The sequence below is a fragment of the Montipora foliosa genome, chromosome 10, assembly GCF_036669935.1.
Source record: "Montipora foliosa isolate CH-2021 chromosome 10, ASM3666993v2, whole genome shotgun sequence".
Taxonomy (NCBI): domain Eukaryota; kingdom Metazoa; phylum Cnidaria; class Anthozoa; order Scleractinia; family Acroporidae; genus Montipora; species Montipora foliosa.
Genome location: NC_090878.1, coordinates 10,075,429 through 10,100,458, shown reverse-complemented (window position 1 = coordinate 10,100,458; position 25,030 = coordinate 10,075,429). Strand labels below are relative to the sequence as shown.

General features: G+C 39.8%; 1 protein-coding gene across 1 annotated transcript in view; it reads left to right on the top strand.

Moving 5' to 3' along the window:
- LOC137973487 (DNA repair and recombination protein RAD54-like) overlaps window positions 1-25,030 on the top strand; it is a 31,493-nt gene continuing 6,463 nt past the window's right edge. Inside the window, exons 1-21 of the mRNA XM_068820311.1 lie at window positions 1-96; window positions 231-314; window positions 2,023-2,130; window positions 3,281-3,341; window positions 4,503-4,638; window positions 5,152-5,171; window positions 5,640-5,689; window positions 5,896-5,973; window positions 6,784-6,831; window positions 7,608-7,623; window positions 8,599-8,651; window positions 9,997-10,090; window positions 12,920-13,044; window positions 14,970-15,051; window positions 16,720-16,788; window positions 18,823-18,929; window positions 20,016-20,055; window positions 20,233-20,265; window positions 21,232-21,396; window positions 22,482-22,592; window positions 23,808-23,866. Of these exons, the coding sequence (XP_068676412.1) occupies window positions 94-96; window positions 231-314; window positions 2,023-2,130; window positions 3,281-3,341; window positions 4,503-4,638; window positions 5,152-5,171; window positions 5,640-5,689; window positions 5,896-5,973; window positions 6,784-6,831; window positions 7,608-7,623; window positions 8,599-8,651; window positions 9,997-10,090; window positions 12,920-13,044; window positions 14,970-15,051; window positions 16,720-16,788; window positions 18,823-18,929; window positions 20,016-20,055; window positions 20,233-20,265; window positions 21,232-21,396; window positions 22,482-22,592; window positions 23,808-23,866 (1,542 nt within the window). The 5' untranslated portion in view covers window positions 1-93. The remainder of the gene's footprint in view (window positions 97-230; window positions 315-2,022; window positions 2,131-3,280; window positions 3,342-4,502; window positions 4,639-5,151; window positions 5,172-5,639; window positions 5,690-5,895; window positions 5,974-6,783; window positions 6,832-7,607; window positions 7,624-8,598; window positions 8,652-9,996; window positions 10,091-12,919; window positions 13,045-14,969; window positions 15,052-16,719; window positions 16,789-18,822; window positions 18,930-20,015; window positions 20,056-20,232; window positions 20,266-21,231; window positions 21,397-22,481; window positions 22,593-23,807; window positions 23,867-25,030) is intronic.

The window sequence follows — 25,030 nt, the reverse complement described above, 5'->3', positions numbered from 1 at the left end:
AATGCTAATGTATGCGGGAAAACATGGCGCCTATTTCGAATATGAGCTTGTTGTGCAGAACTAAGAATAAGAGGTTTTTATATCTTTAGAACCATGGTAAGTTCCCAAAAGTTCAAATGAAATTCCTAAGTTCGAAATACTACCTTCTCGTCAAATATCTGGCCAGTTTACAATAAAAATAAGAAGATTTATAAACGAACCGGTGCTTATGTATCTTCAATAAATTGCAGAGGCGGTCCCTTGCTCCAAGCCAAGTTCTGAAAAGAAAACATTGCTTTGGAGAGGAGAATGAAATCCAGAGCAGACGAAAGCAGGTGATAAAGTATTAAAGCTGTTATGAAAGCTGTAATTATAGCTGTGTGTAACAGTAATTAAGTAAAGGCTGAACTTTAATACACTGTACATAAATATAAAAGTTGGCTTATAGGTGGTTGGCAACCAATCTCTAGAGGCACAGATAACAATGCTGCTATGTACAATTGCTTGTTGGCGAACAAAAGGAGCTAATGAGAGATCTTATGAACTCGTCAACCAACATGGGGGCGATGGCGTAACGTGAAAACCACATATACTTAAATTTTATGGGCCAACTTTTATTTTTAACATCCACGGTGATCGCATGAGTTACCGCTTATGTAGATTTTTAACTTTGACTGGGGTGATTTAAAAACAGACATTAGACAAAAATAATAATCATATGAGGTCTATTTAATGCAGACAGCCTGTCTCACAGGTCTGTTTTTCCTCCATAAAGTCTCATCAAAACTCTGTTTTGCACCTGCACTAGAAATTTCTCAATTATTTGTTTTGTTTTCTTGAAATTGTGTATTTGAAATTATTTATAGAGAATATTCAAAGAAGACAATTAATTAATTTTTTGCAAGATTCCTGACAGTCATGAAGATTACATGTAAAATTTCACAGCAATACATGTGGTTTTCTCCAACTTGAAAAGAAAGGTGAATAACAGGCATGAAAACTTGGATAATAAAGGCTGGGTAACTCACTAGCTTTTTTGAGCAACCTAGTATTTTTCAAGGTAGCATTTGTGTCTAAGGATCTACCTCTCGAATGATCTACGTTGGAATGATCATGTAAATGAAATTACCACTAAAAGCAAACAAGACTTTGAACTTTCTAGAATGCAATCTCCACACTTGCTCGGCCAAATCCAACGAAGGAGCATACAAAGCCCTACGTGTGTAGCATTAAAGACCGATTGTTGAATTGTCATACATAGTGCCACTGTCTGGGACCTTTTATGCAAATGTACGTAGCTAAGAACATACAACAGGTCGAAATGGTCCAATGCAGAGCAGCTCACTGGGTACTATGTTCCTACGACAGATTAGACAGTGTCATGCACTGATGTTACTATATCTTCTCTCAAATAGAGATCTCTGGAGCTCAGGCGATCCAATGCACGTCTCTGTACGTTGTACAAACAGAGTAATGGGTTCGCCACTTACAAATGCGACACGTTTCAGAAAGAATGTACATGTAAGAGCAGAATGGACACCAGGGTCTCGTCTCTCAGTCATGTGATTATTATAAGAGTTCTTTTTACCCTAGGACAATAGACCAATTTTGATATATTAAAATTCAGTCCTAAACAAAAGACATCATCTAGAGGCTCTGGGGAATAAATAGAAGGATTTGCATGAGTTTACTCCCCAGAGCCTTGAGATGATACCTTTTGTTTTGGACTGAATTTTATTATATCAAAAGTGGTCTATTGTGCAGTGGAATAATCTCCCACTAGAAATTAAAGCATCTACCTGTACTTCGCTATGTTGGTTTAGGCAATCCCTGTGTAATCTTACATACTGATTTAATTTAGTAATGGTTATGTTATTGTTTTATTTATTGTTGGAATTTTTTTAAGCAATTTTTTTAAGTAGTACGTAGTAATTTACTATGTTGAGAGTGAAGTCTTAATTAATCTGTAAATAAATAAATAAATACATTGGTATTAAATAAATACAATTCAGATTTATTCCTATTGTTGCTGTTTTGTTGCAGAAGTTTAGGAATGTGTCCCGAGATGAAAACCCCTCAAATGTAGTTAGACCGGTTCTTGTTCCGCTTTCAACTGAAGCTCATAACTCTTCAACAAGCTTTTCATTTCACGTAAGTAAAAACAACTTCCAGTCTCTAAGAAACTTAATATTGCCCTACAGTGTACTGTATATGATTCCTGATAATTACATTTTCCTCTCACCTTTCCCCCCCCCCCCCACAAACATCCCTCACCTGCCCCCCCCCCCCCCCCCCCTCCCAACATCCCTCCTTATATAATGTTTCCTACCCAACCTTTAGTGGTTAGGGTTTTATTAAGCCTGTCTCGTTTGAAGCAAAAAAGAAGTTGTAAGGGAGTGATTCTTCACTGAATTATCTTCATTTTTCATTCAGTGCAATGTACTAAACAAAATGCATATTTTTTTTCGAATATGCAATCTTTTAGGAAATCCCAAAGTACTGAGTGTAAAGTTATGGCCAGGCCATCCCACCTGGTAGTAGTTAATAGTGTTCTTTTGAAACACTGTGGATAGTCTTCCACATTCCATGAATGTTTGAAGTGTTGTGAGATAGGACTACATTGTGCAATAATCAAGTGTATTTTATTTTTAAAAATTAGAAGGAAAAATTACTGTGGTACGGTACAACTTTCAGGGCTTTCAATAAATTTTTGAGTAGTTTTCTACTCACAGGAGGCTGTGGCATGCTCCCCCAGAAATTTTTGAAATCTAGAAGCTTGGAAAAACGATTTCCAGCTTTCTGGCATCAAAATCAGCCAAGGCAATGACAAATGTATTTTATGAACAAAAGGGACACCTCCCTTCACTTCATTTCATTCTAAGGCAACGCAAACACGCGTAAGATGAGAACATGCACGTTTTATACACAAATCCTCAGGGCGGTTGTTGGCAAATTTGAACATCTTTTGCACTGTAGAGTGGTTTATAGGCTGTAAACATTTTGAGAGGTTTATTTTTGAAGTAGTTGAAGACCAAGTAGCTGGTGACTTGACGACTCACAGCCACCGGAGCTCCGACAGCAGCCGGCTTATATTGAAAGCCCTGAACTTTTCAGGCCAAAAATATCCAGTGACTTTAGTCACACTATTTTGAAGTAATTTACCATGTTCAATCAATCAATCATTTATTTAAACATGTTTCATCAAGGAGCTTAAAAAACTCATTCTAAACATGTATATGTTTTTTTATAGTAAGTTACCAATTGTTTCTAATAACATTAAACTTTTGCATTTTATCATCAGGAAGCACTGATTCGCAAAATTCTTGCCAAGCCTTTCAAAGTTCCCATCCCAAACTATCAAGGTACAAAATTATTAGCCCTTTGACTTCATTTGAAGGTACAATGTGTACACTGCAAATTATCTACATGTATTAATTAATTAATTTTAGTTTATTCAAAACTAGATCTTTGGATATTGTAATTCTAGAGTTTTGATTGGCTTAGCCATCATGGTACAGTGTATATGAGCTATCAATATTATTATTATTATTATTATTATTATTATTATACTGTATTAAACTGTGCACATCAGTGTTTTTTTGTTTTTAGAAAATGAAGTAGGGAAGATTTATCCATAATTTGTGGGCGCTTTTAATAAAACAGTAGTGAATGCAAGTGGCCCACAAGGGCTACGGGTCAATAGCCTATGAGGCGACACCGAATGGGCTATTGACCCGTGGCTCTTGAGGGTGAAGGATCTAATTGTTTTAGCGCAGCCATTCAAAATGCAGGATTTGCATTAGTCCACTACTTGGGTGATACTACTAATTAATTTTCCACTTGCTTTTGTTGGATTAGATGATTTTGGCCAACTTGGTGCTACACGCCTCGTCAGCTATCTGCGTCTCATATCCAACGTGCAATCGGTGTAATAACAAATTATTGTTAATTATCATAATGATAAAAAACTTTGAATGGGCGTTCTCTGGCTAAAAAACATTAAAAATTGCTGCAAGCTTTCGACCCCTAGAGCTGAGGTCTTAAACGGACAAAAAGATGCCTGTTGAAGACCTCAGCTCTAGTGGTCGAAAGCTGGCAGCAACTTTTAATGTTTTTTAGCCAGAGAACGCCCATTCAAGTTTTTTATCATGTCTCATCCTGGCTGCATTCCTTCAATTTTTTCGATTATCATATGGCTAGACTAAAGTGCTTATTGCCGATAAAACAAGCCCACTGATAGGCTAATCGCTAAGGCATTTCTGTGTTGACCATGCAGTCACTTTTCCTCAGCCCACAGCACTTTTATTCATTGCATTAACCCATTCACATCTCAAACGCCCTCGGACACCGCCCCATGGACGAGTGAAATTGTAATTGTGTCATTTTATCAAGTTTCACTCTCAGGCGTCAATGGGTTAATTAAATTACGGTACAATAATTAAAGGGGACATACTGTAGTTTTTGAGTTGACCTAGATGTCATTCAATCTTATCTACATGTGCACTGTACCTTGTTGTCATCAGGGTCAATTCATTCCAGGGGTCTTGGGATCAAAAGGAAAGGACCCCGCAGAGCTCTTCATGACCCTTATGAAGAAGATGCTTTGGTACTTTACTCTCCTCCTGAACTCTCTGCTCATGAAAAGCTCACTGTTGATTTGTAAGTGAAAAAGTACCCAATAGACTTGACCATTTTTTCAGATCCAGGAGCCTATAGTTACATGTCGACTGATGCCCAGACCGTCACTCATGTCACTCATGTCCAGGTCACTCATGTCACACCATCTAAGCGAAAGAATGCATGACACAAGTGCAGGACCATCTAAGAATTAGGCTAGGAGTCTAGTGTGAAATGTGGGTACCAAGCAAGAACATATGGCATGCCACCAGTAAAACTTGATTCATAATAAAATTGTAAAAGACGTGATACTCTGCATGACTTGTCTTCACCCATGTACTTGTCCAGATTTTTCTTTTTTTTTTTCCACCATTTATTGGTCAATTCAAGCGAAGACCTGCACTATAAAAAGTCAATACAAGTTTGCACTTGACATGCATCCATCCTTTCCATTATTTATCTTTAATCAACAAATTATATTAAAGTAACATGCAAATAAGTTATGCTTATACATATATATTTTTTTTCATCTTTCTTTTCGTGTGTAATATTTAGGGAAAGCCAAGAAATTCATGGTAAGGTGAAGTGAACATTGTCTGAAAGTGCCATTTAAGAATGATTAATTCTTATTCCAGACCATTTTATGTTGAAGTCATATTAGGAAAGCATACTATGTATTTGCTTCAGTGAGTAAATTACCCTGTAAAGGAAACAACAAAAAATGGGCACGTGGTGGAAGGGTGGAAATACATCTACAGTGTACTGTATAGGTGTTTTGCTTCTTAGTAAAATCGGCCATGATTTTGCAAAAAGTAATAATTATCATTCAATAGACCTAAATGTTCAAATGTCTATTACATGTACTGAAAAAAGTTTTTACCCAGAAGATATATGTAAAGGGAATGTAATATTATCATAATATATATATTTTTTCTTACAGATATATTAAATAATCCTACTTGCTTTTATACCGGTAACAATAATTATTGTTACATTTTGTTTTGCTGAAATTAAAATTTGACCGAATTTTTCCTTTTCAACAGTTGTTGTTGATCCAGTGCTAAGTAAGATTCTGCGTCCTCATCAGAGAGAGGTACATTGTGTGTGTAATAAACAGCATTTTTCTCCTTTCAAAATCAATGAAAGTCAATCATATACAGTTTATACTGTACATACAGTTGCAAGTAATTCTATGATACCAAATAAGTGTTAAATGACTGACATCCTTATTGTAAATTCTTAATACTAAGAATAATAATTGTAATAATTATAATTATTTTTACTATAATATTATTGTAGGGTGTTAAGTTTTTATATGACTGTGTGACTGGTGAAAGGATCAAAGACAGCTTTGGATGCATCATGGCAGATGAAATGGTACAGTGAACAAAATCACACCATATATATCATTATTTATCAATGTATTATACCACCAGTAGGTACATGTACTTTAATTTTTTTAATATGTTGTGAAGTTCACTTCACTTCAGTTCACCTTCAGTTTCCATCCAGCACCTGGCAAATACAGCCTGTTTTTGTGGTCTCGTTCTCTCATAAGCTATTTGCAACCAGGTTGACCATATGCTGGCAGAAGTAGACCACGACACTAGGAATTGTATCCTCTATTCTTTGTGAATGGTGCACTGAGGGTTCTTTTAGTTTTAACAGTACTGTTGTAAGGATTATGAGACAGCTACTAGGGCCTACAGTTTGTAGTCGTTATCCAAGAAGATGTGAAAGTCAAACTACTTGCAGATGTTTGAATTACAAATGAAGCATAATTATAATTATTATGTAAAGGACATCAAGTGAGGCCTTACGCCAGTGTGCATATGATGGATGAAGAACCTTCACTGATCAGTTCCTGATGCTGTAGATAAGCGAAGGTTCTTCATCCATCATGTGCACAGTGGCGTTTGGCCTCACTTGATGTCCCTTACATATAAATTATGTACATAGGCTACTTAGGACAACACTCATTTACAGAAATGAAGCACTTTAATAATCTCCTCAGTCATTTTACATGTACATGTAAGACCCTGAGTGTTGGTGACTGACCAGAGTGCGAACCTGTGACCTCCCGCACAGAGGGCTGATTCTCAACCAACTGGGCCATGAACTGATCTTGTAATTATGTGAAATGTTAATGTCTTTATTCATCTCAACATAAAAATCTCTTTTATTTAGGGATTAGGCAAAACATTGCAATGCATTGCATTGATCTGGACTCTTGTGGTAAGTCTAATTTTCATTGTATCATACTGCATAATTGCATGGGACCAAGGGCTATGAGGATGATTGTCATGCACATTTTCACAGTTTTCATGAAATTGCCGAAATGGCAGAGTGAGGAGGGCAATTTGGAAAACTTTGAGAGGAGGGAGGAGGGCACATGATTCGTTGTTTATTGCATTAGGTATATAGTATGGCAAAATCACGTGACTATGTTTTTACTAGAATGAAGCCTTTTTGTTGGCTGTCAAGCCCATGAAGTATATTAAATTATTATTATTATTGAACCTGCTGTAGTCAGAAGATTATCATGGTAGTTCTTTGTTAAATTTACATTTATAAATTTTAGAGCCAACATTGAAGGGAATGCAAATTTAGCCAACTGCTGTATGCTGGGGTTTTGCTGTTTGTATAATTTTCAGCGGTGATTAAGAATTAAAGTGTCATATTCACCGCGCTACCTGGTGAATATAACATTATGGAGGGGCAGCTGCTAAGCTAATCAAGCACTTTTTGTGCCCTTTTATCATGTTTTAGCACGTTGTTTTGCATTTTCTTGATATTCACCCGCTGAAAATTACACTAAAACAATTATTCGCCTCATGCTCAGTGAATATTGGGGAATATTTACCTCAACTACGTCTCGGTGAATATTCACCAATATTCACTTCGCCTTCCGTGAATAATTGTTAATTGTAATTTATTATTAATTTTGTACTTAATGGTTTTGTAAAGATGCATTGGTGTTTAAACTTTTTTAAATCTGACTTTGATTTCAGAGGCAAGGACCAGAGGGTAATTAGACTATTTTTGGATCATTTAAAAAGAAGATACAGTACTGTGCATGTACTTCCTGTCATTGGGTAGTTAAGATTAGCCAGTTTACTCCGATCCAGCTTCATGTTTCTGTTATAACAATCTTGTAATAACCCTTTCCCTCCCAAAAGTGACACTTATAGATTTTCCTTTATTTGAGAGAGTGTCTAATCAGCATGGGTGGGTGGGTCATGGGTCCCTAACCTAACCCTAACCCCTTTTTTATCAACGCCTGGAAATTCTCGAAACAGACAAGACCTAAGACATAAGACAAATTTGGACCGAGCACTGAGATAGCTAATATATAATTATCTTTTTTTCATCTTCAAACAAACACGACCCATGACCCACCTACCCACAACCCACCCACCCACCCATGCGATTTAGCCTCATCCTTTATTTGACGCCAGGGAATTTTAAATACTTGCTGGTATCAATGAGATAAAAGAGTTAAAAAACAACAGCTACGTCAACTCAAACTGAAACTTACAAAAAAATGTTAAATGCTGTAGGGTGTTTTCACTTGACGTCATGGTGGTCATGTTGGAGGAGTGAAATAATTATTATTCTTAAAGGGAATTTGAACTCTATTTTTTGTGATGATTCTTGTGGCTCTTAATTGTTTTAGCATACAAATATGGCTGCTGCATCAAGTCACATTCGAGCAAAAACACTCTAAATTCTTCTTTTTTCACCTTAACCTTTTCCAGCCCCGTGGGGTTCCCCATTGACGAGTAAAATCGTCTGGCATTAGACAGAGTAAAATCTATAAGTGGCACTATTGGGAGTTAAAGGGTTAATGGGGACATCGTTTTTGAGTGAATCCAGCTGTTGTTAACCCTTTCAGCCCCGTGGGGTTCCCCATTGACGAGTAAAATCTATAAGTGGCACTATTGGGAGTTAAAGGGTTAAATTTTAAGTTTCTTTTAAAAAATTCTTTCATTTCAAAAATAGGTCAGCCAATAGCAAACAAGGTGATTATAGTGGCTCCCTCAAGTCTCGTCAAGGTATTTTACACACTTTCTCCATTACACATTATCAGAAACCCATAAGGGTTGAAACGTGTAACGCGCGTTCACAGCTTCCGAATATTCAGTGTGAACTGATTGGTTGAATGTCTCAGTTTTAAGTACCATATTTGGAAACCCCTCGCTCTTGTTGTTCCAAATATGGTACTTAGCAAATTGAATATTCGGAAGCTTGTTTCGCAGCACACAAGGGACCATTACACGTTTCAACTCTTATGGGTTTCTAACATTATCTATTGGAATCATAATAATCATCGGACAATTCTGCAAAATATCATTCTGTTGACTGAGATCTTATTCTTGTCGTCAAAGCCTCAGATCTTACATGTACTGGTATGTCTGCACAGATCATGCTGAGTAACTTTAATTAAGACCTCTGGCATCAAGATTGCCAGGGGCATGGCATGACTTTTATGGGCACTTCTGCACACTACTTCCACCAACCAAGGTTATTGATTATCAGTCTCTATTTTCCCCCGTAGACTGAATGCATAAATGGCGGCCAAAAAATATTCTTTTGTTTATGTGCTAATTAGACTCACTAGCCTCGTTTGCATGTACAAAATACAAAAGAAATGTTGCTTGAGATCAAGGCTAGTGAGTCTATTAAACAAAAGAATATTTTTTGGCCGCCATTTATGCATTCGGTCTATTGTCTAGACAACAAGGGAGGAAAAGTTGTAGTTTCATTGTTTACTTGTATAATACAAGAATGAGCACTGGCAACATATGCAAACTCACAAGAGTTTTCATAATTTAGCCTATTAGGATTGGTGTCATTTTTGTTAGAACCAAAGACAGTGAAAGCTCATCAGTGCAAGTTATGACAGACTACAGACAGTGTATTGCTTGTGCTCATCTTGTGCTGTATCAAGTAAACCAGTCCAAGAGTGTCTTATTTTTAAGTGTCTACCTAACTCTTTATTTATTTAAGGAGCTCATGATGCTGAAAATTGTATTGACGTTTTTCGTCATTAACAAAGACCTTCAGACATCTGTTTAAAAATAGCTAAAAATATTACTAGGTGACATTCTCGTTTTTCCTTTCAATGACAGAGAAATTCCACACATACAAGTAAATCATTTTTACCGCAGTCATTCATGTTCACAGTGACAGTTGGTAAACCAAAGATATTGGCTTCAAAGCTTTTGTCCCTATTTCACCAACCTTCTTTGCTATCTAATGCAATGCAGGTCTATTACCGGTAGTTGTTTCACAGAAGTGCTAAATAAAAGGAAACTTTTTTTTTCACTTTTAAGCACGCCTCTTACTGCATGCCACAGTAAATAAATGTTATTGTTAGTTTTTTCTTTATTCGGATAGAATTGGTACAATGAACTTCACAAGTGGCTTTCTGGAAGAATCTCGGCATTGGCCATAGACTCGGGCTCAAAAACTGAAATTGACAAGAAACTGGGTAAGTTGATATCACCTCAGAAGCCCGCTGGGAGTATTAAGTGTAAAGCACCTTTTCTCTGTCATTTGAAGACTTAAGATAACTTTTATTGTTAAATTTTCAGCCTCGGTTAAGGCATTTCTCGTGCTATGATTGGTTCACTCAATCTCGGTTATCGGCTCATATACCTTAGTTTGACCTTATATGGTAAATGATTGCGCTAAGCGTTGCTAAACTAAAACTTTTTTTGCCTGAAAGTGAAATTTCTCTCGGAATAAAGCAAAAAAAGAAACGTTTTTGTGGAAAGTTTGTATCAATTCGGACGCTTTGAAGTACGCGAAAAGGTAAGAAATGTTTTTGTGATGAGCCTGCGTCAGTCTGACCTCAAGGTCTTATACAACATCGCATCAGTTCTCATCAAGTTTTTTCGATTTCTCTCGGATTTTCTCGCTTTTTTCGCTCGCATTTCTTACTTCCAAACTTTTGGAGTTTAAGGAATTTAATGAAACAATTATTCCATTCGCGCTTGTTGGATATGGAATAACTGTTAATCATACTGGCCCCGAGAATAACAAGTATATTGTATGGTGCTAACAACCACATGATAAACAGGAAAACACTAGTTCGTATTTGTCCTCCAAAGCTACAATAAGTTGAGGTTAGTATGGGTGACCAATTGGGAACACCCCGTCGTGCAGGTTTGAGAGGATCAAGACTGGTACAGTTTTGAGATCTCTCGTCGTCCACCAGTGTAGACTTGTTGCCCGAAAAGTTCACACGGACTTTCCAACGCACACACGACTTCCCTTCTTCGAATTACTACGTTCTCAGACTGAATTCGCAGTAGAAAGTATCCTTGAAGTGATCTTCGTCTGCTGCAAGAGCTACATGTAGCATCCTAAGCTTCCTTTGAAATCGATCGATCGATTACACCTCTTGTCTTCATTTCCGGTTCCCACCTTAAATAAATGTAACTAAATTTATTTTTTTTTAATCATGGTGAGCACGTACAAATACGTGTAAGATTGATTCATGAAAACGCTTTGAAGTCGCAAAGGAAATGTTTTGATTCTCATCACAGTCACTTAACCTTCGTTACCACTTTTACCACGTCCCTTGTCACTCTCAGTCGGCTTCAGGGATCAGTGACATTTGCAACCAACCTTCACATTTTGCACAAACAGCAGTATCCCACGTAAACGCCACCAGGCGTCTTGTTTAATAAAGTTTTGTCCTCCTCCTCCCTCTTCTTTTTTCATTTCATTCTTCTTCTTCTTCTTCTTCTTCTTCTTCTTCTTCTTCTTCTTCTTCTTCTTCTTCTTCTTCTTCTTCTAAAAGCGATTGACAAATCAAATCAACGGGAATCAAAGGTTGGTTTTCGAGGAGAGTGGAAAACTTCTCGGTGTAAAGGCCAGTTTCTAGGGAAGTCCTGTATACATAAATCCATTCTTTAAATTATGATCCACGTATTCTTAAATGCAGTTGTTTTTAAATGGAATTCAAGGGGAGAAAAAGAAGCAAAAAATACAAACTTTTGTGCATTAAAGCTCGTGTCACCCACTACGGGACTACGGACCGCGGTAGCGCTTTCCACAAACACTTAGTCACTCACTACGGGACTGCGGACCGCGGACCTTGGTATCTGAGCACTAAGGGCTTTAGTGAGGGGGTATTCTGAAATTGCTCCAAACACGTAGCTTTTACAGATACAACGGAAGGGCTTTGTTTATGCCTTAGTTTTACCATCAGAGATTTTACCAAGGAACTTTTCAGGCGTATTTCCAGGTCCCTGGCTTTTAAGACATTCTCGCTAGAGTAGTGAGCGAACATTTAAATGACCATAATTTTATGTTGCCACACAGAATTTGAAACCGGGCTACATTGGTGTGGAGACAGTTGATCTCATTACAAGGGTTTTCGTTTGAGGGCGGTGGCTGGACGTCTCGTACCATTGTTTACCGTTTCACTTCCGGTACTTTGACGCTATAAATTTTAAGATTCATTGGCTTCTTTTTCTTTCTTTTTCTTTTTGGACTTGGGTATATCAGGAAGCCATGGGCTGAAGAAACACAAGACATCGCGCAGTAGACCCTTCAAACTAACAAGAAGTCACATCGCCTTATCATAGTTAATAGAGGTGAATGGTTTGGAAGCTCGGCAAACATCAAAGGAGCAAACAAAGAAGCCAAGATTTCGGTTGGAAAGTCCACGACCGTGCACAATCTTTTGTGTTGCGCGCATACACTATGCATGGATTGCGTAACCAACACGTTTCTATGGGTTAGTTCCTCAGTACGGAGTAAACAACTATTGTGTTTTGTGCACGGTCAAGGCCAAAAAAGAGAACAAAAACACACAACAAAGAAATATGTCGGGTTTCATAACCATTCTCCTCTCTAAACTATGGCCTTATTTCGCTTACTAAACGGATTAACGATCTGATCACATTTCATTCACACGATAAGTTTATCCAATCTCAAGAATGTAAACACCGTTTCTGAGAGTTTCACACCTCCTTGAAGTTTTGCCCCAATGCACTTGCAGTCGGCCTTACAACGGAAATGGAAATGGATTCGCTCTGACGAAGGGCTAACGCTCGAAACGTCAGCTTTTAGAATCTCTGTACGGTGGCCAATTTACATTATCAACTCCGTTGGTAAAACCAAATTTTTGTATACTACTTCCCCACCGACGCAGCACCACAGTTTCTTTAGAAACTACCCCTTCATTCATCGGAAAATAACCATGTCCGGTACTTTTAATATCAAATCCGGTCCTTTGAAAAGCTATCGAAAACCATGCATTACAGAATGAAATACATGTCACCTGGGTGTAATTTGATTGTTTCAGAAATGTTCATGTCTCAGCAAGGAAAGCGTACCATGTATCCAGTGTTAATCATCTCATATGAAACATTTCGTCTCCATGCCTCTGTGTTGCATGCAGGACCCGTGGGATTGGTCATCTGTGATGAGGTCAGAGTCAATTTATGAAAATTTATTTTTTAAATTGAAATAATTCAGTTACGTTTCCTGTCAGTGACACCTCCATATGGGCCCCACCCCATGCACCCCTATAATGCATTATGGTTTAGTAACGTTTGGAGGTTTTTCGTTGTATAATTATTGTACACACGTCCAAAAACTCGTTAAGGCCAATTTAAAAAGTTTCAACTTTTGCTTCAACATGCTTTCATCAAAGTTGAACGAGTGTTGGGCAGAACAAAGTTGTTGGAGGCCGTTCAAGAGCCAACACTTTGATTGCAGGAAACTAGGAACAAAGAACCGGACTCTCCCGTCCAGATTTGATACAAAATATTTAACAAACTGTTTAAACGGCCTCAACTCTCTGCAACATTTTCTATAGCGAAGAAATGTTGAATGAAAGTCTAAGTCAGTTTAAATCTGATTCAACAAGCTTTCAACATTTTTTACCCTTTGAACGATGTTGAACGACCTGTTCAAATGCTCCCAACGTTTGGTGGACGACAGTGTTGAATGCAATTTGAAGCAACTGTTGAAACAGTTGAACTGGGTCTTTAAGCTCAAGAGAATTCTTGAAACAGTTCATTACTTTTTTGTACTGGTAGATACGTGAACAACGTGGCTGCGTAGACTGTGACATTAAAAGGCACGCAGTCACTTCTAGTTCCCAGGTTTCTAATGCTTGTTATAGAGTGGTTAAGCAAGCGACATTTTGGAGCCACGGACGGAAACCGGAAGTGAACATTTCGCATGGCAGGAAAGTGGTCTCTCCCAGATTTAAAAACTAATCGTCTCTTATGGTGAAAAGGTGAATTATCCATATGAACACAGTGTCATCACAAGTTAAATAGGAATACGGCTCACTTCCAGTTGCCGTCCATGGCTCAAAAACGTCGTGTGCTTGTAAGGGCCTGGCCAAACGGGAAATGTGTTGCGACCAAATAACATCAAACATTGTTTGGTGACCAAAAATTTTACCGTTTGACCACCTTGTTTGATGCTGTTTTATCGTGTTTGGTCGTGTTTGATAAAATTTGAAGGCCATCAAACATTCGATCAAGCAACTTAAAACATTTCTTTTTTTTCTCGTGTTTGTTGGGCGAAGTTTTGTTCGTTGGACAGCCGTATCAAACATGCGTGGCTCGCGCATGCGTACAACGCCTGCTCAGCCGCTTGAATCCACGTGTTGTTTACGTATTTGTGACCCATAGTTCTTTGCTTGTGGAGTTTGATCTGAGTTAAATCAAACAGGTTTTAACCGTTTGGCCACTCACTTCAACATCAGCTAATTTGGTCGCCAAACATTTCCCGTTTGGCCAAGCCCCAAAGCCTCCTATTGTTTTTGAGAGCTTCAGTATGGATACGTGAAAGTAATCGGAAAAAACAAAAACTGACACAAATATTTTGCCTTGTGAACACTAATCTTGAATATTCTTCAGCCATCCTTTCTGTGAGATATCTGGCTTTTGTTAAATAAATAAAAACTAGAGATTAGGGTACCTTGAATCTCTACTTACACCTGTATATATGTACATGTCAGGAGCCCATAACCCGGAGCTTCCATCTGTATTGTACCCTTGAGTCAACCCTGTCCCGTATCTTTCTATTTTTAGAACTACTACATTTTGACGTATGTGACGTATGTGACTGAGAACATACGTGAAGTTGTTCACATACGTCACATACGTATGTGACGTAATAAATGGCTGACCATAGGTCTCTTATGATCAGCTATTGTGAAAACACCCAGTAAAGCTCCCCTGCGAGGTGTTTCTAAAAATAGAAAGATACGGGACAGGGTTGACTCAGAGGGTTAATATGGAAGATGGAGGCTCCGGGTAATGGGCTCCTGGTACATGTAGATACATTATTTTAATGCTTATAGTCTGCGAGAACAGTTCCCTCTACTTCCACAGGGTCATAGGTTAAAAAATCTTGAAAGCCAGACATATCTGGCTCTGGATAAACTGAAGACGACGAAAAGAGTGCTTTTGTCAGGTGAATGTCACAGCTTGCTTTTATCAGTCTTGCTGTTTGCTTGGTTCTTTAAGCCTTTCGTCACACTGTCATAGCGCCGCCATGTTAATATTGCGATACAAAGAAACGGTAGTTATGTTTTTCCCTGACTTAGTCCAGACTTATTCGCGTAGCGTAGTAAATAGGGACTTTAAGATCTGCGACGCGACGGTAACGAAAACGTCATTTAAAATTGCAAGTTCAGGTTTATTAATCTTTTTCGTCATGTCGGCTTGTTTACCCTCTAAAAACTAGTGTAACTCCCCAGGAACTGAATTAGGAGGTGCGGTATTGAATCTACGACAGAAAATTCAAATTCGCTGCCTTTTGTTCACGTTCTCCGTAAAAGTTGAGAATTGGTCATTTCACGTCGTAGATTTGCCGAAAACGTGAAAGAAATGTACAAAAATGAAAAATGCACGTGCAGAGCGTGCAAAGCTATTGTTTTTGCTCGTTAAATATGCAAAATTTGTGACGGTTTCGTTGCCGTCGCGTCGATCTTAAACTCCCTGATATCGCTCACGGACCGCATCCCAGCCTTCCGGACTTGCGCACAAGAGTTCACTCAACTTTCCGTCCATTTGAGGTCGGTACCAGTATTACTGGGGACATGTTGTGCATGCAACGGGGTAGGAGTGGTGCCCACCCCTGCCGTAAATACAGTAGAAGCTATCATGAAAGGGAGTTTTCGCGTTGCCTTCGACTGCGGTAGGCCTCTTGTCGTGTTTTTGTTTGTTATTTTGCCATTTTGTTCAAAGAGAAGTATAGGATTCGACTCCGTTTTTGGACTCAAAGAGTTCTTTTTTCGGTGGGGGGGGGGGGGGGTGGGGTGGGGTCGCGCGTTGGCTGCGCATGCCTAAGGTTTCTTTGTCTCATAGAACGCAGCCCAAGTAGAATTCGAACTCGGCATCCCCTCATTCAAAGGCAATCGCGATGACCACTACTTCACGGACGCACTACGCGACAGATTGACGGGGAAATAGGCATTAACAAATTGTGTGCATTACCGGAAACGAGTTTTTGTGTTTTCGTTGCACGCAATGCAATACCCGGTCATCGTATGACTCGGTAACACATCTTACCGGGCTAATTTCTCCTGGTATTGTTAAGAAAAAGTATTTTTAGACACCATCGGGGAAAGTTGTAAAGCTTTTGTTTACTGGTTTTGATTGGAGTCAACGTCGTTAACAAAAGTTTTAAATGTGAACAACTATTCTACGATCGCACTTAACCATAGGGTTGGGTCAGGGAATGTGGACTTCGGACTACGGAATTGAACAAGATATTGTAACATTAAAAATCACTGAAATACTTTGAATTTTGAAGACAATCGGCTAAAATTCCTTCGAACAAAGTATAGGCTACCCATAGCCTCTTGTTCTTTAGTGTTGAACTCGCTTTCAAAGCAATTTGTTTAGCTTTTCGGTCAAAGAAAAAAGGCTTAATAGTGATTGTGTATGGAAAAAAAATTGTTGAGTTCACTCATTTTTAGTTTTATTTACCATTTTTTGTTGAACTTGTCAACTTTTTTGGGAAGGACATCTCGAAAACTATGACGTCAAACTTTGCCACTCAACCCTTTCACGCCCTTCAGTCAAACGCGAGTTAAGCCAAAGGGGGATTTTCATATGATCTTTTTTTTACTGTTAGGCACACCTATTCAGAATGACTTGTTGGAATATTTTAGCCTGGTTCATTTTGTAAATAGCGGAATTTTAGGTGAGATACTGTAAATGAACTTGAATGAACTGTATTAAAGTAGCAAATGTATTTAGCGGTGGGACACGAATTGACCATTATTCGTATTCTCATTATTGGACTGGAACTAGCTTGCAATGCAGTACCCTACGTGTAGCCGTATCTCTTCCCCCCCCCCCCCGTTTTTCTTTCAGGGGGAGGAGGGTACGGCTTCTCGTAGGCTAGCAATGTGAGGCGAGTGCTCTTACCACTACGCTATCCCTGCACCCCAATAGAAGATAAAACCGGAGAAAAACCTCTCGGAGTAGGGGCCCGTTTCTCGAAAGTCCCGAAACTTTGCTGACCATTTTCGCGGTTGTCACAATTCTCTCTATATCTCATGAACGGAGAGGATTTAAGTCGTCAAACTTCACGGCCAGTTTACTTTTTACTTCCTTGAAAACTTGTTAAAAAATCGGCTTTCCTGAACAAGCGGTTGGCAGGTTTACAAATGGCTTTTCGGGCCCGAAAAGTTATCGGGACTTTCGAGAAACAGACTCCAGAGTAGAGAACCAACAATTCATCCCACATGTGACGCCGAGTATGCGAATCGAACCCAGGCCACATTGGTGGGAGGCGAGTACTCTCACCACTGCGCCATCACTGCACCCCAAGAGATGATAAAACCGGAGAAAAACTTCTCGAAGCAGAGTAGAGAACCAAGAAACTCAACTCACATGTGACGTTGAGTCTGGGAATCGAACCCGAGCCTCATTCGTGGGAGGGAATCGAGTGCTTTCACCGCTTAGTTAGAGTAATTTATCTTGTCTACTATATGTGGTGTTGCGTCATACATTGACAGGTATTTGACGGGGGTTCAAAGCAATGCCAAGAAGCGTCCATATGCGTTCACAGTCACTGTCTTGTTCTCTTTCTAGACAGATATAAAGTTATTCATGAACAATAAGTTGACACGGACAGGGCCTTGTGTCTCATTTTCGGGACCGAAAGTCATTTACGAAAGTGTGATCCGCTTGATTTGATAATAAGCTAGTCTTCTAACATGTTTCAAGGTAACAAAAAACAAAATGATCGTAGAGTTTGATGCGGACTGAAAACCTATCCGTTCTCAAGATGCCGAACGAACTGTGATACCCGAAAAAGATCTGTAAACATGCGGGACATTTGAGACACGGACCCTGAGTCGGCAATCTATCGATTAAATTTACTTAAGCACCGATTGACTTTACTGAAACACGAAAATCGAGGAGCACATCATTACAATGTGGTGCTGAGCGTAGGCCCTAGAAATGGAAATAGGCGCTCAGAAGGACAGAGAAAGACTCCCCGGGACCCTGGTTAGAGTTTTTCTCTGTCTTTGTGTATTCTTGGTTTTTACAATAACAATGGCTAACGCTCAGGGACGGGTGCTAGAAGCCTGGTCAGCGCTAACCGTTGGGTAAGAGGTATCAAAATCTATAGGTTTCCATGGTGATTTAACGCTGGTTAGCGCTAACCATGCTTCGAGCAACCCGGGCCAGGGGCCCGTTTCTCGAACGTCCCGATAACTTTTCGGGCCAGAGAAGCCATGTGTGAAACTGCTAACCGCTTGTTTTGAAAAGCTGATTTTTAAACATGTTTTTAAGATAACAAAAAGAAAATATTACTGTGAAGTTTGACGACTTAAATCCTCTCCGTTCTTGAGATACAAAGGGAATTGTGACACCCGAAAATGACCCGTAAAGTTTCGGGACGTTCGAGAAACGGGCCCCAGGGGCCTTTTCTCGAAAGTCCCGGACCTTTTCGGGCGTGTTCCGGGTGACATAAAACGCCTTGTATCTTGAAAAGGGAAACGTTTCAAGTCATGAAATGTTTTCTCTGATAACGAAAGCATGTTAACAGATCAGTTTTTAAGGATAAGTGGATCGTAGTTTTTCAAATTGCTTTTCGGGCCCGAAAAGTTTACGGGACCTTCGAGAAACGGGCCTCAGGTGGATTACTTGGGAATAGAAATAGCACTTAAGAGAAGTTACACTCAACTAGATATCTGGTTAGTTATACTGTCAACAATTACAGGTACAGTATCAGAGTTTAAGAAGAAGTTTGAGAATCCAATTTTACGAGGGAGAGATGCCGACGCATCTGATGCAGATCACAAGAGGGGAGCTGAGAAGCTGGCCGAGGTGAATTACAGTTATATCTCGTTAAGCACCAGCCATTCTCCTAGACTAGTTTTCTTCGCGTGGACCGCTCAAGCTTACGTAGTAAAGACACTTTCAAAAAGCGTATACCGTATTTCCTAGGATAAGTACCCGGGTGCTTGTTTAAAATGTCAGCTCAAAGTAGGGGCCTTATTGGAAGAAGGACGCTTAATCGAGGGAGACGCTTATCGAGTTTCCTTTCAACGAAGACTAGAGAATGACCTTGTTGTTCCTAGGAAGTTCACGGCATTTACCAAGAGCGCGGAATTAGGACAAATTAAAAGAACAGATATCACACAGAAAGGAATTCTGCAAGCACATGGCGATAGAAATAACTGGAAGTGACTTAACGGAAAATAAACTTTTCTACTGTACTAATTCTGCTTTAGTTGAAGCCTAAAAAGTTATAAATACATTGGCAAGAGAAACAGCTTTTCCTTGTATCCTTGCTCTTTAAGAAAGTGGTGTGTATCGGCAGCATAATCTTATAAACTACGTGGCTCTTTAGTCCGCTCTACACTAGCCCAAAAATCTGACACGGCACTTCGAATCTTGGAACCGTACCGGGGTTTTTGGGCACGGCAAGGTAAATTTTTCGTGTGCAAACAGAACAAACAGAAGGCATACTAGGATTTTTCTTTGTTTCGACTAAAGTGTAGACAACCTGAACGAAGTCATCTTCCAAGTCAAGACAACATTTTCATGTTGTCAAAGAGCTAATTAGTCACCAACGTAATCGTCCTTCTCATGACTTCACTCGCCTAAACGATCAAATCCCATTAAGGTATAATTATTCAAATTTTACACTACAATTGGAAAATGTATCTTTTTTGTGACTTAATGCGCCGTTTATTCAGTTACGGTATATCCGCTTGGAAGTTCAAGTTAAGTGCAGATAAAAAGTAGCAGTAGTTTGCTATGCGCTTGTTCAGAAGTACATTTAGGTAACTGATTATCGAAGTCGACATGTCGTAAAAACAAAACTGGTATGTTAGAGGTCCTGAAGACGAGTGCGTCAAATTCAGCGGGAAAACGCCTTTTTCATGTTTTTCTCTTCTTGTTTTTTAGCTTGCATCGTTAGTAAACAAGTGCATTATTAGGAGAACATGTGAGTTACTGTCTAAAATCTTATCAAATTGACTTCCTTGTACTTTTTATACTTGGCTAATAGATGATAAATCTTGATGTACAGCTTCTGTTAACCTTTCGCTATTATGAACAGTATATCATTAACGTTGTTGCAACGCCTATTTCTCACGTGAGGTTCCTTTTTTTCCCTTTTTAGCGTCTATATTGTCAAAATATTTGCCTGTAAAAGGTGCGTATAATTTATGCATTCCATTTCGTAAATAATTCATCTGCTATTTCGCCTTATAGTTTAGACAGCCTTCGTAATATCTGTATTGAAAGAGAATTTGCAAAGGCAAATGGCAACAGACTCAGGCAATCCAACAAACCAATCAGACGTCGACGCCAATCCACGCAAACGTTGCAAAGCGCGGGAAAACGTGAAACTCCGAATAGACCATATTCGTATTCGAAAGTATTGGACTGGAGCTGGCTTGCAATGGAGGCTAATGCAGGGGAATATTTTCAAATGCAAATACTTGTTAATATATTCCCCCGCATTAGCCTCCATTGCAAGCTAGTTACAGTCCAATACTGAGAATACGAATATGGTCAATTGTTGTCGTCCCAGCAATCTCGTTTCTAGAGCCTCCGTTACCCTTGTCCAGCGGAACAGGCGCGGGAGGTTCTGGGATAATCCAAAACCGGAACTAGAAAACTCTGTTTCCGGTTGAATAACCGCGCGTGCATGAAGCGTCTTCCGACCATGCGTGGAAAGTCAAACCCTTAGAAATATAGCTTCTTCCTCTAAAGTAGAGCTCTTCCACAACGTATTGGACTACGTTCTTGAGAGGTTAGGGAAATCTTAATTCTCCCTTAAGGAAGTTAAACAATGTAGTGTACACTTCGAAGGATACAATCGGCCGACTGGTTTCGGGAAGTCGTTAATATTCCCGCAAAAAAAAAATAGCATCCGGTAAAGTGGCAGGAAATGAAACCGTTTTTAAACAGCCAATCAGATATGGCCCTTTTTGGATTTGACCAGAGTCTCTCTTTCCCGACCGCTGGTCAAGGGAACGATGACTCTGGGAACGAGATTGTCGTCCTGGTCGTCCCCCTTCTCCTGAAGCAGTACTTCTTCCTGAATCTAAAGGCCGGTACTATTTTAAGGATTGCAATAGAATTAGCTTGTCTGTTGTTTTTCGTGATATTTCAGTGGAACAGGTTGTTTGTTGTCGCCTGACGCCTCTTCAAAAAGAACTCTACAAACTTCTTATCCAGTCCAAGGCGTTCAGGATGGAGCTCAACAAATCCAAGACGGGGTCAGGAATCTCTGCATCATCTCTGGCTTTTATCACACAGCTCAAGAAACTTGCAAACCGTAAGTGCAAACTGTATTGGCTCGTTCAGGTTAGATGTACCCTGCGAGTAGTTAGTTTCTCCTACGCTTCCCGAGAGAGAAACCACTGCGAGCAACCGTTAGTTTCTTTGAGTGAGCCGCCGTCCAGCGCTAAGGACGAATAAATTAAATGTAAGCCTGCTGTGATTTCCCGCGAAATAAGACGAAGTGATGTCAAATACATCACGTGGGGTGTGACGTACTTCGCAAATGCTCGATGGAAAATCAAATGGTTGCTCGCAGTGGTTTCTCTCTCGGGAAGAATAGGAGAAACCAACTGCTCGCAGGGTAGGTTAGATGAAGATGTAGACGGAAGTTACGCTTGTAGGTAGGTAGGTTGATAGGTTGGTAGGTCGGTAGGTAGGTAGGTTGGTTGGTGGGTAGGTAGGTAGGTAGGTAGGTAGGAGGTTAGGTAGGCAGGTAGGTCGATAAGTAGGTCGGTAGGTAGGTTGGTTGGTTGGTGGGTAGGTGGGTAGGTAGTTAGGTTGGTAGGGAGGTAGGTTGGTTGGTAGGGAGGTAGGTAGGTAGGTAGGAGGGTAAGTAGGTAGGTAGGTAGGTAGGTAGACATTAAAACAAGATAGGTAGGTAGGAGGGTAAGTAGGTAGGTAGGTAGGTAGGTAGGTAGGTAGACATTAAAACAAGATTTTAGCTGAATTAAACTCTAAACTAGGCTTGAAGAACAAAAGTGAGGATTAAATTTAAAATTGCATTACAAGGAAGCCCGTGTGCAAACAAAAATATATTTTTAAAAAGATGGGTAACGATCAAACAGAGCGCGTTTTGTGAACCGTGACCGTTAATTTTCCGAGTATTTTAAATTTTAAGAACGGACGACTGTTTGAGATTTAGAAGCGAACCAAGCGGATTCAAAGTATAACGAACATTTACGAATTGCTACAGTGGCTGAGAACCTGCATGCTTATGAAATTCAAATTACAGCGTTGAAATATTTTCACTGCACATAGGATCTTTCTGAGATATCGCTCTTCAGGGATAATGGTATTGAAAAAATATTGGTGAATGTTAGTTTCTTTTAGTTACAGTGCGTCTGTTGATATTGTTTTCAGATCCCGAGTTGATATTTGACAAAGCTCAGACTGGAGAAGAAGGATTTGAAGGAGCTCTGGATCTCTTTCCTCAAAGCTTCAGCCTCAAACAGGTCCAACCTGAGCTGTCGGGTGAGATTATCATGAAAGATCTTTTGAGGTTTCTTCTCCACTGTTGCGCACGTATCCCCAATTTCCGCCTCTACCGGGTGAGCACATTCTCGTCCCGAGAGCCCGCTTTTCTTTTTCTCAGCGCCAAGAACAAGGACTCTGGCCTCAGCCAAAGCCGGAAGTCCGCGAATCACGGACTTCCGGCTCTTCTGCGCATTCTCAGAAATTAGAAACAACTGATAACAGTGGTCAATGGTTACAACATTATACCATCACCGCGGCTGCGCTGAGTCCGTCTTTTTGGTGCTGACCAAAAGAAAAGCGGGCTCTTGGTACAAGAATGGGGTGAGCAGTGTCGAGGCAGTTAGCCATTCACCAGCGTTGCTACATTCTTGTTTCCACCATGGTTTCTCTTACCCGGCAGGGCCTTCGCACGAGAAAACGAAGGGCTCTGGAGACAGAGGACATTAACATTTTTTCATTGGTTAGCTTGCTAGTGTCTTCGTTTAAAACTACGATATTACTTATTGCTTCTTTCTTTTCGACGCGAAGGCACACATTCTCTAAGTTGAGTCCACTTTAAAGCTTCACATGGAGACTCTTTAAATGTAATGCTTCTGGGCGCCGCCATGTTAAATTTAGTACTATTGACGACTCATATGAACCCCGGAAGTCCCAGAATCTGGGACTGTAAAATCCCATGTCTCCAGAGCCCTTCGTTTTCTCGTGCGAAGGCCCCCCCGGCTAAGAGAAACGAGGGCGTCTGGGAACGAGAATGCCTTTCGCCAATGCCGCTGTGCTTAGATTATCGGCATCGATTAAATTGGCTTTGTTTATTCTCTACTCTTTTCCAAAAGGTTTTCCATTTCTTCTTCGATTTTCTCCCCCTTTTCCGCCAAACCAGCCTTCCTTCGTTGGGTTTTCCTTTCCTCTTGACTTTGTTGTTTTTCTGCATTTCTGGCTAACCTCTGGAATTTCGGTTTGCTTTTTTTTTTTGTACCGATGACGACCAATTCCTTATGTGATGTGAGATTATTTTGGTTCAGTCACCGCAACTAGTGCTTTTTTGCGTATTATATTGGCATTGAAATAAAGTTAAGGCAATTATTTTAATTACTTTTATAACTTTATCCTATTAGCCCGTTTGCCCAGACTAATGTGCTTTAAGCGCCAAGTATTGAGATTGAAAGTTCTGTAACACGGTTGTTTGTTTGTCTTTTCTGTTAAATTTCTCAGGAAAGATGCAAGTACTGGATTATATTTTAGCTATGACGAAATCGACTACGACAGATAAGGTTGGCCATTTTGTTTAGTATCTTGATGCTTGCGTGACATAGATCGAATGCATAAATGGCGGCCCAAAAAAGTATGCTTTTATGTGCTAATGAGACTCGCTAGCCTCGTTTGCTTGGACAAAATACAAAAGAAATGTTGCTTGAGAGCGTCAGGCTGGTGAGTCTAATTTTTGGCCGCCATTTATGTATTCGGTCAAAAATAGGCAGCTTGCACACGGAACGTTTTTGGGCCTCGAATTAAGTCAACCGGAAGTGAGCTGTTTCCCTTTTTAACTTGTCTTGACACCACTGCATTTATATTGCGAAATGGTCACTTCCGGTTTCCGCCTCCGTGGTTCGACTGAAAACGTCTCGTGCTTAAACTTCCTAATGTTTAAAGCCCCCTGACGTAGAATAATGATTGTTACTTTACAAAAGACAAATTTCACAAAGCAACAAAAAACAAATATTTTGACGTTGTAATTTTATTTCTAACCGGGTGGACAAGCTACGTAAATTTGAAAAAGAGTTGAAAGTCGTTTGTTCTTCGGCCGAGCTAGCTGCAAATGTACTGGCATAAGTTCCAAAGTAAAATGTGGTTTAGGGTGAAAGGTTAAGACTGGACCTACATCTGGCGTCGAGTCCAAGGGCGCTTTCGTTTTGTCAGAACTGGACGGCCAGACCTGTCAGTTTGCAAAAAAAATGCAACAATTTGAAGGAACACTTGCACGATAATCCCAGGCATTCTTTTGGAGGAGTATATATCATCCTCGATTTCAATCTCGACCCCAGAGCTCTTCTCTTGACTGAGGGAGAGAAGAGCTCTAGGGAACCCTGAAACAAAGTGTCTTCTCATTGGTTTTCGTGAAGAACAATCAAAAGCGTCTCTAATTGGTGCATTCATGTTAGCACGAGGAGTGAGCAGGCGCCGTAAGGTTCAAATAGCCATTATTTGGCTATAAGAACCAATACGGCGTATGTTCTTCTACATATAGAGTTTCCCAGAGCCTTGGGTCGACCCGAGGCTCTGTTGACGAGAATGCCTCGATTTGTGTTAATTTGAAGGTGTTGTAGAGTCAAGCCTGGCTTTCACTAGTGACACAATCACAAACGCAAGCATAAGTAGTTTATACTAGCGAAAACGAACGTCGAGATAAGCATCAAAATCAACCACTCCAACCGCCA